Below are 14581 nucleotides of genomic sequence, written 5' to 3'. Positions count from 1 at the left end.
TAGCCACAAACTTCCAGACAGTTTGGAGAGTGCATTCAGCCTAAGTCAGTATCCAGTCTTTGTCAGTGCCAGCTACCAGATGCTTCAAAGGATGTAATCCTGTATCTTTGTATTCTCTACGAAAATAACATGCTTTTTGGTGATGCGTGATGCTTGTAAGCAAGATCTTTAGTAGTTTTTCAAAACCCTTTAAAAACTTGCCAAACTAACTTCAGCTTAAATGTTTCAAAAACCATTCCACTTGGAAGGCTAACGTTACTAAATATAGCCTGTTCTGAAATGGCTTTTCTTCACTCCAGTCACATCACTCTTTAGATAGTGTATGGCTTTTAGTTTGTCCTGTGGACTGAGATGCAACATAGTAAACTCAATGAAGCCTGACACCAAGCTATATGGTCAGCCAGGCTTTTGATCACTTCACTTAAGGTCCTCATTCTGTAGTGTTCTTAAATTCATAGCCTCTATTAATAATACTCGTTCAGAGAGTTATCCTTTTTTACAGTTTGGTACAATAACTCTTTCAAGGATTTCTTTAAAGAACCATCTAAAAAGCAAACATCAGTTAAGGAGTTAACACAGCCAAAAGGCAGATACACGTAGTCAATCCAAAATCCAGCCTAACTACATGCTGATTAGAACTTCCAGTTTCTCTGAGTGTATTCACCTTTCCTGCACATTTGTAGTGGGTTGACCCAAACAGCAGCTAAGCACCCACCTAGCTGCACACTCGCTCCCCTCCCAGTGGGGCAGGAAGACCACAGGAAGAGCAAAAGCAAGAAAAGCCTTTGGACAAGACGAAGACCTGTTTAAGCAGAGTGTGCCACAAGAGTGCCACAAAGATCATCAGACAGCTGGGGCACTTCCACTATGGGGACAGATTTAGGGTTGTCCAGCCTGGAGAATAGAAGGTGCCGGGGAGATCTCACAGCAACCTTCCAGCACCCAGAAGGGGCCAAGAGGAAAGCCAAGAAGGGACTCTTTATCAGGAAGTGCAGTAATGAGATGAAGGGTAATGGTTTGAAGCTGCAAGAGGGGAGATTTAGATATGATATCAGGAAGAAATTTTTTACTGTGAGGATAGTGAGGCACTGGAACAGGCTGCCCAGAAAAGTCATGGATGCCCCATTCCTGGAGTTGTTCAAGGCCAGGTTAGATGAGGCTTTGAGCAGCCTGCTCTAGTGGAAGGTGTCCCTGCCCATGGCACAAGGGGTTGGAACTGGATGAACTTTAGAGGTCTCTTCCAACCCAAACCATTCCATGTTTCTATGAGAGGAAGAAGAAAACCAAGAAACCCCCTGAGTCCAAGGTGAAGACAGTTTAATAAGCGAAGCAAAGAGAAATAAAGCCCAAATGATGCAAAACCAACCACCTGCCACCTCCCACAAGGAGAATGATGCCCAGCCAGTCTCTGAGCAATGGCTACTTTGGAAGATCAACCCTGTCTTTTTTAATGCTGAGCATAACACCATATGGTATGGAATATCCCAAGCCGGCTGGAGTTAGGTATCCCAGTTGTATCCCCTCCCAGCCTCTCGCTCTCACTCAGCCTCCTCGCTGGAGGCAGTGTAGTCGTGCTGCAGTGGAAGGGTGAGAAACAGGGAAAGCCTTAATGCTGTGCAGCTCTCTTCAGCAATAGCTAAACACTGCTGTGCTAGTCACAATGTTTCAGTCACAAATCCAAATCACAGCTCCATATGGGCTGCTACAAAAAAGTTAATTCCATCCCAGGCAGACAAAGTAAAATATTCCTTCCAGAGAGAGCACTGAACCTGGCTTACTGCTGCTTAGTGTCATTCTCTGGTTTTATTATTTGTCCTGAACAAATTAATTCTCTTTTAAGTGGAACAATCACCACGAACAGTCCAGAGATCGCTGCAAGCCTGAAGTGGAGATTTTCATTAGTGACACAGAAAATTCTGCAGCTAATTTGTCCTTGTTATCTACAGCATCCTTCATGCTTGGTCCCTACACAGACCAGAAGGCAGAGAAGTTCAGTTATTTTTCAGAAGTAGCTCCACTACAGCTGCAGGAGGAAGCGGATGAGCCCCATCCTGTCTGTCTGGAATGTCAGAGCAGTCGGCCATGAAGGTGTTCCATCACTTCCCTCCTTCCCCTCCCCTGTAAAAGATATCCCATGGGCACATTAAAGATAAAGATACAGGAGCAAATTAGAAAACTATTGTTACCAGGTAACCAGCTCATCTCTTTCTCCTCTTTTTTCCCTTTCTACGCCAGGGAAAGCTGCCAGTGTCCTTGCTGCCTGTTGTGCCTCTCCCGAGAAGTGTTTTATCTTGGTTGGGTTGATGACTGGGAAAGCACACCAACCTACACTTGTTAACTGGCCTACACTGGTACTGTCCAAATTGTGCTGCCTCAGGTGAGAGTGCTTAAAGATTTCCTGGTGTTTTCCAAGTTGTCTTCTCTGCCTTGTCATCACTTAGGACTGCAGAGATGGAGAAGGAAGTAAAGAAGTCTATATTCTTGCAAAGAAACATTCAGTAGAAGAGATTTCAAGACCTCAGTAAGTACTTGTACCAAATCCATGCTGGAAATACGGGGGAAGATGCTTCTGGAGCTCATAGATGTTTTTAACCTACAAGATATATTATTCTCTCAAGACTAAGTCCTATTAGGGTAAAACTGTTTCAAAGGATCCAAGTGTTGCTTTTAGACTACAGGAGATTTCTAAAAAACTTTTACTCCTGGAGAACATTTATGACAGCAATTATTGAATGTCAAAATAAAGAACTCTACCTCTGTGACACAGAAAGCCCTGCACACCTTTACCTTGTGACACGTTCGATAATAACAATTAACATCAGCTTGGGCTGAAGGGAAACTTTGCTGGGAGCGAGAGAGAAAGCAAGCAGTACTGGAGATGTGGTGTACCTCTTGCATTCATATTCTGGTAACATGCTGAAGTATAAGGTCACTTTTAGCCAAGATCTGATGAAAGCCAGGATTCTTTAGTGATGTTGAACAGGGCAAGAGGCTAAGGCAGGCAGAACAGACAGATATAGTGGTCTGTGCTGAAGCCATCACCTGTATTCATCACATTTTTTGGATAAAATAGAAAATCTTTACACACACAATCAGGAAGAGATTAGCAAATGCCTTATTTGTGGTGTCATGGGGAAGATTTGTTCTAGGCCCCACAGCAAAGCAATTATGCATGTTATAGCGACGAGAAAACTTTTAACGTAAACTAGGGGTGACTGCCAGATTTGAAATGTGGGATACACTATAGAGAGCACAGACATGTTATACTGAGGAGACAGCGATTTTGAAGAAGTTAGAGACATGGTAGGTGACCAAATGGATATTGAACTTCTCAGCCAATGCAGCTGCCAGTGCAGCAGATAATTTTTGTATCATTTAAAAAGATTATTGTCAAAAATCATATTATACCTAACTAGCACACCTGTGGAATTATTACAAGAATAACATCTCTAGTTCTGATACCAGAAGTGGAAGGACAGAAGATCAGGAGCCATAAAAATGAGACAGACCAGGAAAGCAAGTCTTAGGATTCTTATCTATTTATCAAAGACTAAGTCATTACAGAAATTAGGTTCTTTATTCTAGATTGGAAAAATGTAATAAAATAAAAAGTGGCTGAAACAGATGCCAGATAAATTTAAACTAGAAACAAGGCAAAATTAATTAAAATTGAAGACCTTATAAAAAGGTAAGTTAACTTTCATTACTCAAATTCCTGAAAGGTAAAATAATGTTCTGATCAGGCTAAAACTATTTGCTTGGTGTAGCTATCACTGGGTAAAAACCTAGAGGCTACTCAGAAATTCAGACCAAATAGCTATAGTGTTCCATCTACACTTAAAATCATCACTCAATAAAGATTCCTGGAGAATGCAAGTTAAATCCTGTATTATCCCTAGGTACTTTCTTCTGATTAGTGGATCAAAACAGAATGAAAGAGATGTAGCAAAATAATTTTCCATTGTAAGTAATAAACTATGTACAGGAAATACATATCTAGTTAACTAAGTAATGGTTGGAATTATTTTATAAACAGAAGGAATCCATTTTGTAACACACTATGGTAAGCACTAGGCAACTGGATTTTACATTACATGAATAAATAATATTTTTAGAGCACAGACTACACATTCTGTCACTACTATGCACTTTTCTGAATTACTGTATTCATGGGCAGAATAGATGCCATGATTGCAACATGAGAGGGATGAATCGTTGACAAAGTAACAGAAATTTACTACCTGTATATGGAAGAACATTAAGTACCACATGCATTTTCTTAATGTGTCTACAACCAAGCAGCCAAAGGAAACACAATGAATGCTTCTTACTGAAAACCATCTTCTTAAAAAAACTTTAAGCTTAAGGAGTCAAAAATCTTACCTGCAAACATATTGCCAGGTTAACTCTGCAGCCAAGTGATGTGCTGACAGCCCGTGGATGCAGACCAAGGTCTTTAAATAATTTTGAAAATGACTGAGTAAGAGCTATCCGAGGTCGTTCTTCTGCCACCACTACACATGTCCGTACACGTGAAAGGTCCAGTCCTCTTGCCTAAAAACAAGTTAAAATGTAACAAAGACCACAGATCAGCAGATTTAATGAAAAACAGTTAGTAGTACTTAAGTATGTTATGTAGGTATTATGATTCAAGAGGAATAATGGAATAGGGGTTGAGGTGCCAGCATTAATTTCCATCTTTGCTGGAGGCTGGATGGCCAGATGACAGTCTAATAGCTGTAGAAGAGCAGACATACTTGCTTGTCATCTCCATGTGAGCATGTAGGATGAAATGGGTATGCTAATTCTGAAGGGAGCGAATGCCCCTTCCCAATATTAATTCAGAAAGCCAGTGAGTAACAGCAAAGAGGAAACAATGTCTAGTCCTGGAAAAACTGATTGGGAAATTAAGTGAGGATGGTAAGGGTTTCAGACATCATTAATGCTAGTATTCCAACACCTAATATATTTCAGTAGCATACTGGAAATTCTAGATGATTTCAGAAACATAACTGGCTACCTGGCTTTTAATTCCTGGGGGAAAAAAAAGAACACACCCCCACGCTCCCCTACAATAAGTACAATTCAGCCCAAACAACACAGTACTTATATGTATGTGATTAACAGGGCCAAAACCAAACTAGTACTTCATATAATCGAGAAATTCATAAAACACAATATATGCTCTAACACTTCTTGGGCCTTTTAGAGTTTTATGCCTCTTTTTTTATAACACTTGCCTATCAACACAAGCTGCAAAACAAATCAGAAAGCTTAAGTAAATAGAAGCCTTTCCTTGATGTTTAAAATCCTTGTGATCTGAAAGAGAATGGCTGATATTCATAAGCAGCCTTAGGCAAGGAATAATACAGGTTCTGTGGAAGCTGCCCTTGCCCTCTGACGAATTTCCCCTTGCTGCAGACATTTACCACAGCCATTCACGGTAGGGAAGGCTCTCAAACATCACTGTACAGACGGCAGGTTGTGCAGGACGACAGAATTACTCACCTTCAGCGACTCTGTTTGTGAACCGAGTCCCTTAGTACAAAGCTCCATGACTGAATAGGAACAAAAAGTGTCTCTCACTTTGTACTGGCTCACGGCAAGAAGCCAGAGAGCAGGATTGGTCTCCAGTTCTGAGGGAGGAATCAAAATAGACTGGTGTCCTGAATAAACGCTGTAAAGACACAAGATCCATTACTGCACACTAGGCGCCGGTGTCCACAGATGTTTACAAGCTATGGGGTACTTAGAATAAAAATTGGATGAACCATGTAATGTCTTTCAATGCTCTACAGGACCAGCAGCTTAACATAAAGAGCCAAACTCTACTTTTTGCTTTACCTTCGAAGTGTATAAAGAACCAAAGGAATGTAGGCAGAACATTAATAATAATAATTTATTCAAAATGCTCATGGATCTTGCTGTTAGGACTGTACCAAAGACAGCAAAACAGATCGGTTATTAATGATCCTAATTGACAGTATTACAATATCAACAAAATTTATGTGCTGCTGACAATTAAGGATGAATAATTACCACCTTAAGATACCTTGATTAAAAGAGTACTTCATTGCTTAATATGGAAATAACCTCTCTCTTGCTGAGGCAAGCAAGAGGTTTGCAACTGTTTTCAAGGGAGTAAACCTGACCCAAATTTAACATTCCTTGTGGCTTTAAATTTCTTCTGTGAAAGTTTTATGAACTTTTAAAACTCAAATATACTACATTTCTTGTTTATTGAATAGCCGCTGAGCATAAGTATTGAGAAGAGACACTTACCAGGGTCCGTTAAGGATGTAATTATGTCAGAGCTAATTTCTCTGGTACCCAAGATTCTCTTCAAAGGACAAAAACACTCCCAGTTTCATGTCTTTACTTGCCATGGGTCCTATGTTGTTCACTCATCTCAGACAGGGAGATTTGCCATCAATTTTATTAGTTCCCTCATATCTTAATATTTGATTGGTGGATATTTGTAGAATGGCTATAGTGTAAAACTCTCAAATCACAGACATTCCGAGAAAGGACCATAAAGTCCCAGAGATTTATCATAAAATCGAGAAAAAATAATTTGTGACTTGAAAACTTGAAATGCATGCTTGGTAAAGTAAAGCTGATGTTTTCAAGTCCAAGTGCCTTGGGAATATGGGTATCTCTGCAGCATTTGGCATCAGGAAGAAGTTACACAACTTTGCAGTTCCTGAAGATAAGCTACTCACACAGCTTCCCTCCTTGGTGAGTGAGGGCCCCACTCCCTCCAATCCCAGATGAGAGTGCTTTGAAAGGCTGTGCAAACTACAACAAGGTTCGTGTGACCTGGATGACTTTCCTTGGTACGATAAAGGCATAAAAGGTGTGCAAGTCCAGCCACAAAGGCAGTTACTAACCCAAATAATTTAGGTCTCAGCTGGAGTACGATCCAGAGGATGTCATGGAATATGTATGAACTACAGTTCAAATAATTTCATTTATCATACAGTAAAAGTTTTATCTTTGACTGCTTGTCCACATCTACACCACTCTTGATGATTCATGACCAGTGACTTGACCCGAAGCTCAAGTGTTCTCAGATATGGTTGACATAACGACTGTAGCACAGGGCAGTCAAATGAAGCATTATGTGCTTATGTTGCTTTTATGAAAGCAAAATAAAGTATGACTGAAATTTGGGCATATGCTTCAAAAACATGTGAAAAAAGATGTTGGCAAAGTTACCTAAGCCTGAAAGGAGTATTCCCTGAGCTGAGGTGACAGATCAAACCCACCTAGAGAGTAGTAACGGTTTTTACTGTAAATATTACTTCACTCTTTCTCTCTCAGCCAATTCTATTCAGTTTTTCAGAGAGGACCAAAACATCTTAGTTCTTTGCAAATCTAAGGGTAGGGCCCCCAAAACAATTAAATGTGTGATGTATCTGGTAAATACATAATTCCTACAAACAAGAAGCTGTTACCACTCGAGTAAGAACCTGGAATGGGCTCCAAATTGCACAATTATGGTATAGAGATTCAGCACTAAAGCCTTCCCCAGATCCCTGAACTCCTCAAGTTGATGCAACTATTATCAGGAGAAAAAAATATATGCACAATAATAAACAAGCTGCCAGAGAGTCGAACGCAGGCGAAATATTACTTGGAACCACATTAAGATCTCTTAAGTGCCACTTACTTAACGGGGCACAACATCTCAAAATAAAAATAAAATGAAAAGAACAAACTTTATCCCTCTACTGAAAAGTGCGCACACAAACTCTACAGCAATAACAGAGGGAAAAGCTGCATTGCTTTCAGTAGACGAACAGAAAATTGATTCCAAGTGCACTTTACCAAGAAATAGTCCAAAATGGTGGAATTGGGGAATATAAATTTACATAAAAGGCAAATCTTTTCCCCCCTCAGCAACACTAACGAGTAGGGGTGAACTGTCTCCCTCTCTTGATGAACTTAGGCTAGAGAAAGGAGAAAGATACTTGTGTTTGCTCTTAACCTCCCACCAACAGCCATGCATCAAAGCATGAAAATTTGGATGGAAAATAACCCCAGCTTCTCCAGACTGACAGAAACTAATACTCCTATGATCATACTTTGACTAAAAAAATCATTCTGATTAGACAGAAATAAATAAATATGCTGCTAATGCCTTTTCTGAGCTCTCTGGCTCATGAGAAACGCTGAGGAGTTCAGACTTAAACTGCAGAGCAGCAGGAAATATCTAGCAGGAAGGAAACTTCTGGTGGTGCAGAACTTCAGGTATGTACTAGTCTTGCCTACTGTACATAAATCTACAGCAAGGTGACAGTGTGCCTGGAAACCTGATGACCACAGGCTTTGCCTATCAGGCTGTGGTTTAATAACCCATGCATATAATCTGATTTGCTAGAGCAGTTAGCGGAGCTAGGAGAACTACAAAGACATATTTCTGGAGTGAATGTGCCAGTTCCACAGCTGAAGCGGTTTGTGCAGCACCTGGCCACCACGACAGCAGTCATAACTTGGCTCACCTCCTCGAATCAATCTGAGAAACAATACGTAGTTTTTGTGAATCACTTCAAGCAAGAAAATATTCCTGATAGCCATATATCCTCGCAAATTTGCAGACTTTATACTTCCTTGTTAACCCCTGAGAAGCTGTTCATCACCAATGTTTTGGTAGAGAGAAGCTGAGAGGAATAAGATACTCCCTTGTGCAGCTGTTTGAAACATTGCTACTGCCCTGGTGGTTTCAAACCAGTGTGAGATTTTAGAGGGTGTTTGCCTAGTATGGATGCCAACAATCAAGCAGAGGGCCATGTCCTTGAACAAACTCTAGTGGTGGAAGGCTGCTTTGGAGATGCTAGAAATGGTCCCAAACCTACAGGAAGTTCTGCCAGTGCTGCCTCTATGCAACACTAGGCATGGTAGAGAAGAATGGCAGATACATCTAAGTATGGTACATTCTAGATGTGGTAGAGTTAATCCTGAGACTGAGGCATTTAACAAATAGATGGTTCCATCTCACCTTCTTGAAACATGACACTTGTCAAGAGATGGTTACATTGTCAGCTTTGGTAGTCTCATACTGGAAGCAAGAGAATGCTGTAGCATCTGAGGGATCAGGTGGGATAATAAGAAAGTTTGAGGGGTTAAACATAAATTGCAGAAGCTAAAATTACTATTTGGAAATTGCAATAATATATGATATATTGGAGTAGGCGCAAGAGTTTAATTAAATAAATAACTGAAGCAAGATTGTTTCTTCCACTGCTCTAGAAATCTGTTGTCACAAAAGTTAACTCTCTCTCCTGATAGGAGTCTTGTAACAGAAGCAGACACTGTGCAGAACTGCAGAGACTATCTGACAGACCTGGACATCTGTTTACCGGTCTACACCATTTTTAGAAAACACAAGAGGAGTAGGGGAAAAAAAAAAAAGACAAAAGGAGAGAGACTACAGAGCATCCCTGCATCATCTTGTCACAAGACTTCTGGGATGCAGGCACAGAGTGTAATCCTGTAGTAGCTGAGGTGGGAGGTCACCTTTTAGAAATGCTGTCTTCCTTTAGGGAAGCAGTCTGGGGAAATATACAGTATTCATGTGGTGGACAAAGCCTAAAAGCCTTGTCTGCCTGCACTGAGTAAGGGCTGCCCAAGGACAGGAAACTCCAGTTAAATGCACCAGGATATTTTGGTATGACAGTGACATCTGATCACAACGACGGCTTCACTGCCTGCCAGGCTGTTTTGGCAGCATATGGAGATGCCTGCAAGGACATCTTGGAAATTAACTGTTCCACTGAATCAGAGATTTACCCCATGTTGTGCTGAGGTAGATTAACAGTAAAGTTGGAGGTTTTATTATAGTTTCAGAAATTTCAGCAAGGCAATAAATGCTGACAAATGGCAACTGCAATTTGGAATTGCATTTTGGCAGGCTATTGACCCACCACTGCCCTTACTTCTAGCGTCCTTTCCAGGTTTCTCACTTAACTGTGGAAGGCAGGCAGGTACTGCTGAGTCTTATTAGTGTACGCACTTTGTTTCTGAATTTCTACAGATAATATTTGGCATTTGGTAGTGACAGACAGGTATAGGAATCAGGCATTTGGTAGGGCCTGAAATAATTCAGTTGCCATGCTCATACTTCAAAGTCTATGAAAAGACCCTGCATGCTGAGTGAACCTGAATGGGATTGAGCAAACGCCTTCAAAATCACCTGGACCAAAGCTTGTAGGAAGAACAGTACAGGAGGAGAACGTCTGGGCATGTAACTGACCTGGTCTTCATAGGTCCTGTGCCAAAATTAAATCTTCAGTTCTCCTGGAGATTTACTATGTGTACAAAAAGGGAGCTTTTTGGAAAACACGGATCACTGGGGACATTAGCTTGTGGCAATGGAACAGAGACAGCAGGAGGAGGACAGGAGAAAACCACTTCACTGCACCTGGAAAACCTTCTCAGAACCATTTTATACTATTCACACTACTAATTACATGGCCACTGTGGAGTGGAGAATACAGTTCCTCTGCTCCAGTCTGTCTTATTGATTTGCACTACTACAATCTCAGTTTCTGAGAATATATATATAAAATTTATTTAAAATCATTAACGTATTTAGTTTTAATTTCAGCAAGGACAATTCTGTCTTCCAGTAGTAAAAACAAAAGCATAATATGGGTTGTTTCAGCCAGGCTAAAAGGAAGGGAAAATTCTTACTCTATTGCATCACTCAGCAATTATCAATTGAGTGGATACTCACTAACAAACTGTAGAACACTCTACGGTGCCCCTCAGTAAGCAGCCTTAAGATAGGGGTATCTTAATTTCAGGAAGCATTTTTGAACAATGGGATTTAGTATTGATGGTTTTTTTCATTGGAAGACACATTTATTTTTTTTTTGTTTTAAAGAATGTAATACATTTTAAAATGTAACGCAATGCAAGTGAGATTTATCCATCTCAGAATGGATAAATGAGATTATTAAATAGAAAACCACAAAACTAATGTATCCTTTTATTGAGTCAGAGCCTGTTAAAATTGGGAAGATTGAGATTGGTGAACTCACGTGGGCCTGATGACTGCCGTCATACCCAGAATGCGCTGTTCAACGACAAAGGTTCCAAGGAAACCCCGCTGGAGCATGCAGCCAGTTGAGAGGGAATTTGGTAAATCCCATTTTTTAAAAAATGTATTGCTCTGCTTTGCAAGGTTTCTTTTCTTTATTATTTTATACCCTTTAGGCCATAAAATAATAAATTTTTTAAAATAAAAACTTTGCAAAACTACGCAATATATTCCAAACTTACCAAAGGGCTGGCTCTATGCTCCAGCAGCTTTCCTAAGTAGCTTTGACCTCCCAGAATGGGGCATTCTGGGGCACCACGGTGGAGCAGGCCAGCACAATGTCTATGCACCTACGATGGGGATAAAAGGTTAGGGTTTTTTTTCATTCTTTAGTTAATGCCTCCTTTAGTCTAGTTAGTAAAGGGATTAAAATGTACTTGTCATTTTAACCTCATCCAGCACAGGAGGTTACTCTCTCTTCCTGCTGGGTTCCTAAACTGAAGCATTCCTATTTAACTCCCCAAACCCCCTAGCTGATTAAAAATTGAAGATCTTCTTGAACTTCTTTCCATATGCCACTAGAAGTATTACTTCAGTTAATGGGAGTGGTGACAGACGATTGTAACTGTACAGTAGAATCCTCTGAGGTAGAAATCTGGGCTGTAAAATGTTGAGAAGGATTTCGGTATGCTAAACTATGAAGAGTAAAATGCAAAGATGCGAAGTTTTAAGTTAGGAAAGTAAGATTCTAATAACTCCCAGGATGTATTTTTTGCTCTCACATCAAATAGTACTCATTTCTAAAATAGTAATGAAATGGAAATCAAGTTTATAAGTGGGATTAATGAAGCTGTATCTGATGCAAGTGTTCTCTAAATGAGTCGCAATTCAAGTCGCAACTTTCCTGATTTTATAAAAAAAGAGATTGACATGATGGTTCAAAAGATGAGCGTGTTGCTGGCCTGATCACAGTTCCTTCAAGTCCCTTGTTTCCTTTCTCTTCTTTGAAAATGGTAAAAAATTTTCTATACCTTCTATAAGCTACAGAGAAGCACAGACCCAGATTGCTTTCTCCCAAAGGCTTGCTGTCTTGTTCATTTCCCAGACATAAACAATCTTCTTGTTCTAAAAGGCTGAATATTATCATTACTGGGAAGGATCTATGGGTCCTTCAAGTCAGCAAATAAATGCTTATTTGTTGCAAATATGGCTCTGGCAGAAACAAAAATGTCTGTGTTCAACTGATTTAAAAAAATTGAATTTAAGAGTAATTTAATTAAAATCTCAAATTTATCAAAGTTTTTCTTATTTTCTTGGCAGCCTCAGTAGTTTCATTTAAACAAAGAAATTTGTAATCTCTATGTAAAATATGAAATAATATAAAGGAGGTAAAGTTTAAATCAAGAGGGACTGATCAAGAATGAACAAGATAATACTGGTAATCTTTGGCCCGCTTAATATTTAATAACAAATATTTTAAAAGGGCAACAACAAATATTTTAAAAGGGCAACAAAACAGGCCAATAGCCTACTTTTAAATAAACAATACTTGCTGAAAATGCAATTGTTATAAAATAATTCTTCCTCCCTGTATTTAGTAAATTAGTATAAAGTTTATCCAGAGTATTTTCATTGCCCTGGATTACCCTCATTTTAGTAACTAAAAAGAGCAGTACTGCTAACACCAGAGAATGTTCTATGAAAAGAGCAAAGATGTCAGACAACTGTGACTTTAAGATGTCTCCATAAAAGTGTGCACCATTAACACTCCCACAGCTCTTTACCTCTGCATCAACCCAGTCAACATAGAAAAAAAAAAAAAAGTAAAAGAAAACAAAAAAATCAATGGAACTGCTTTCAGTGCTGAACTGTAACTTCCCTGGAGTACAGAGATTGACAGAATTGTTAAATTTCTAAACCACTTATTAACAGAAAAAGCTGATTCACATTGTACTAGAAACACTTTCTTTTCTGATAGCTTTGCTACTGCCACAGAAGTGTTTCTTCTGCAAGAAAACACACTGCCATGTTTCTGCAAAAATCACATCCATAAGTTCTCACAAATGAGGAAGCCCCTCATATCTACTCATGCTTTCAGATTAGAGAATAAAAAAGAGGACACCGGGAAACCACTTCCATAAGGTAATATTGGTGGAGCGCTGTCTTCATCAAATAGGCCCAGTCAACATGGGTTTACAAAAGGCAGATCTTGCCAAACTAACCTGATCACCTTCTATGACAAAATCACTCAACTACTGGATGGGGGAAAGGCTGTGGATGTAGTCTTCTTGGACTTCAGTAAAGCCTTTGACACAGTTTCTCACAGCATTCTGCTTCAGAAACTGTCAGCCTCTGGCCTGGACAGGCGCACACTCTCCTGGGTTGAAAACTGGTTGGATGGCCGGGCCCAGAGAGTGGTGGTCAATGGAGTTAACTCCAGCTGGAGGCCAGTCACAAGTGGAGTTCCTCAGGGCTCAGTACTGGGTCCAGCTCTGTTCAATGTCTTTATCAATGACCTGGATGAAGGCATCGAGTGCACCCTTAGCAAGTTTGCAGATGACACTAAGCTGGGAGGAAGTGTCGACCTGCTGGAGGGTAGGGAGGCTCTGCAAAGGGATCTGAACAGGCTGGACTGCTGGGCCGAGACCAATGGGATGAGGTTTAACAAGACCAAATGCCGGGTCCTGCACTTGGGGCACAACAACCCTGTGCAGCGCTACAGACTGGGGGAAGAATGGCTGGAGAGCTGCACAGAAGAGAAGGACCTGGGGGTGCTGGTTGACAGCCGACTGAACATGAGCCAGCAGTGTGCCCAGGTGGCCAAGAAGGCCAATGGCATCTTGGCTTGTATCAGAAATGGGGTCACCAGCAGGTCCAGGGAGGTTATTCTCCCTCTGTACTCGGCACTGGTGAGACCGCATCTCGAGTACTGTGTTCAGTTCTGGGCCCCTCACCACAAGAAGGATGTTGAGGCTCTGGAGCGTGTCCAGAGAAGAGCAACAAAGCTGGTGAGGGGGCTGGAGAACAAGTCTTATGAGGAGCGGCTGAGAGAGCTGGGGTTGTTTAGCCTTGAGAAGAGGAGGCTGAGGGGAGACCTTATTACTCTCTACAACTACCTGAAAGGAGGTTGTGGAGAGGAGGGAGCTGGCCTCTTCTCCCAAGTGACAGGGGACAGGACTAGAGGGAATGGCCTGAAGCTCCGTCAGGGGAGGTTCAGGTTGGATATCAGAAAAAAATTCTTCACAGTAAGAGTCATTGGGTACTGGAACAGGCTGCCCAGGGAGGTGGTCGAGTCGCCTTCCCTGGAGGTGTTTAAGGAACGGGTGGATGAAGTACTTAGGGACATGGTTTAGGGAGTGTTAGGAACGGTTGGACTCGATGATCCAATGGGTCCTTTCCAACCTTGTGTGTGTGTGTGATTCTGTGAAATAAAACTAGCTGCACTCTGCCAGAGACAAATGAGCGGCCGTGTTGATGTTCTGCACTCACAAGTCTAAATACCTGTGGCCATGCCCTACTCAAAGTAAGTGTATTATT

At 40.8% G+C, this 14581-nt stretch overlaps 1 protein-coding gene across 5 annotated transcripts in view; it reads right to left on the bottom strand.

Moving 5' to 3' along the window:
- DIP2C (disco interacting protein 2 homolog C) overlaps nt 1-14581 on the bottom strand; it is a 326524-nt gene that overhangs the window by 36755 nt on the left and 275188 nt on the right. For all 5 annotated transcript variants that reach the window (XM_054058185.1, XM_054058186.1, XM_054058183.1 and 2 more), the window contains 2 exons: nt 5509-5677; nt 4384-4554 (listed from right to left, as the gene is read on the bottom strand). In XM_054058185.1, coding sequence (XP_053914160.1) covers nt 4384-4554; nt 5509-5677 — 340 coding nt within the window. The remainder of the gene's footprint in view (nt 1-4383; nt 4555-5508; nt 5678-14581) is intronic.

This window comes from Cuculus canorus, chromosome 2 (genome assembly GCF_017976375.1).
Source record: "Cuculus canorus isolate bCucCan1 chromosome 2, bCucCan1.pri, whole genome shotgun sequence".
Lineage (NCBI taxonomy): Eukaryota > Metazoa > Chordata > Aves > Cuculiformes > Cuculidae > Cuculus > Cuculus canorus.
Note: the sequence above shows the minus strand (reverse complement) of the source record. Positions and strands in the feature narration are given on the sequence as shown.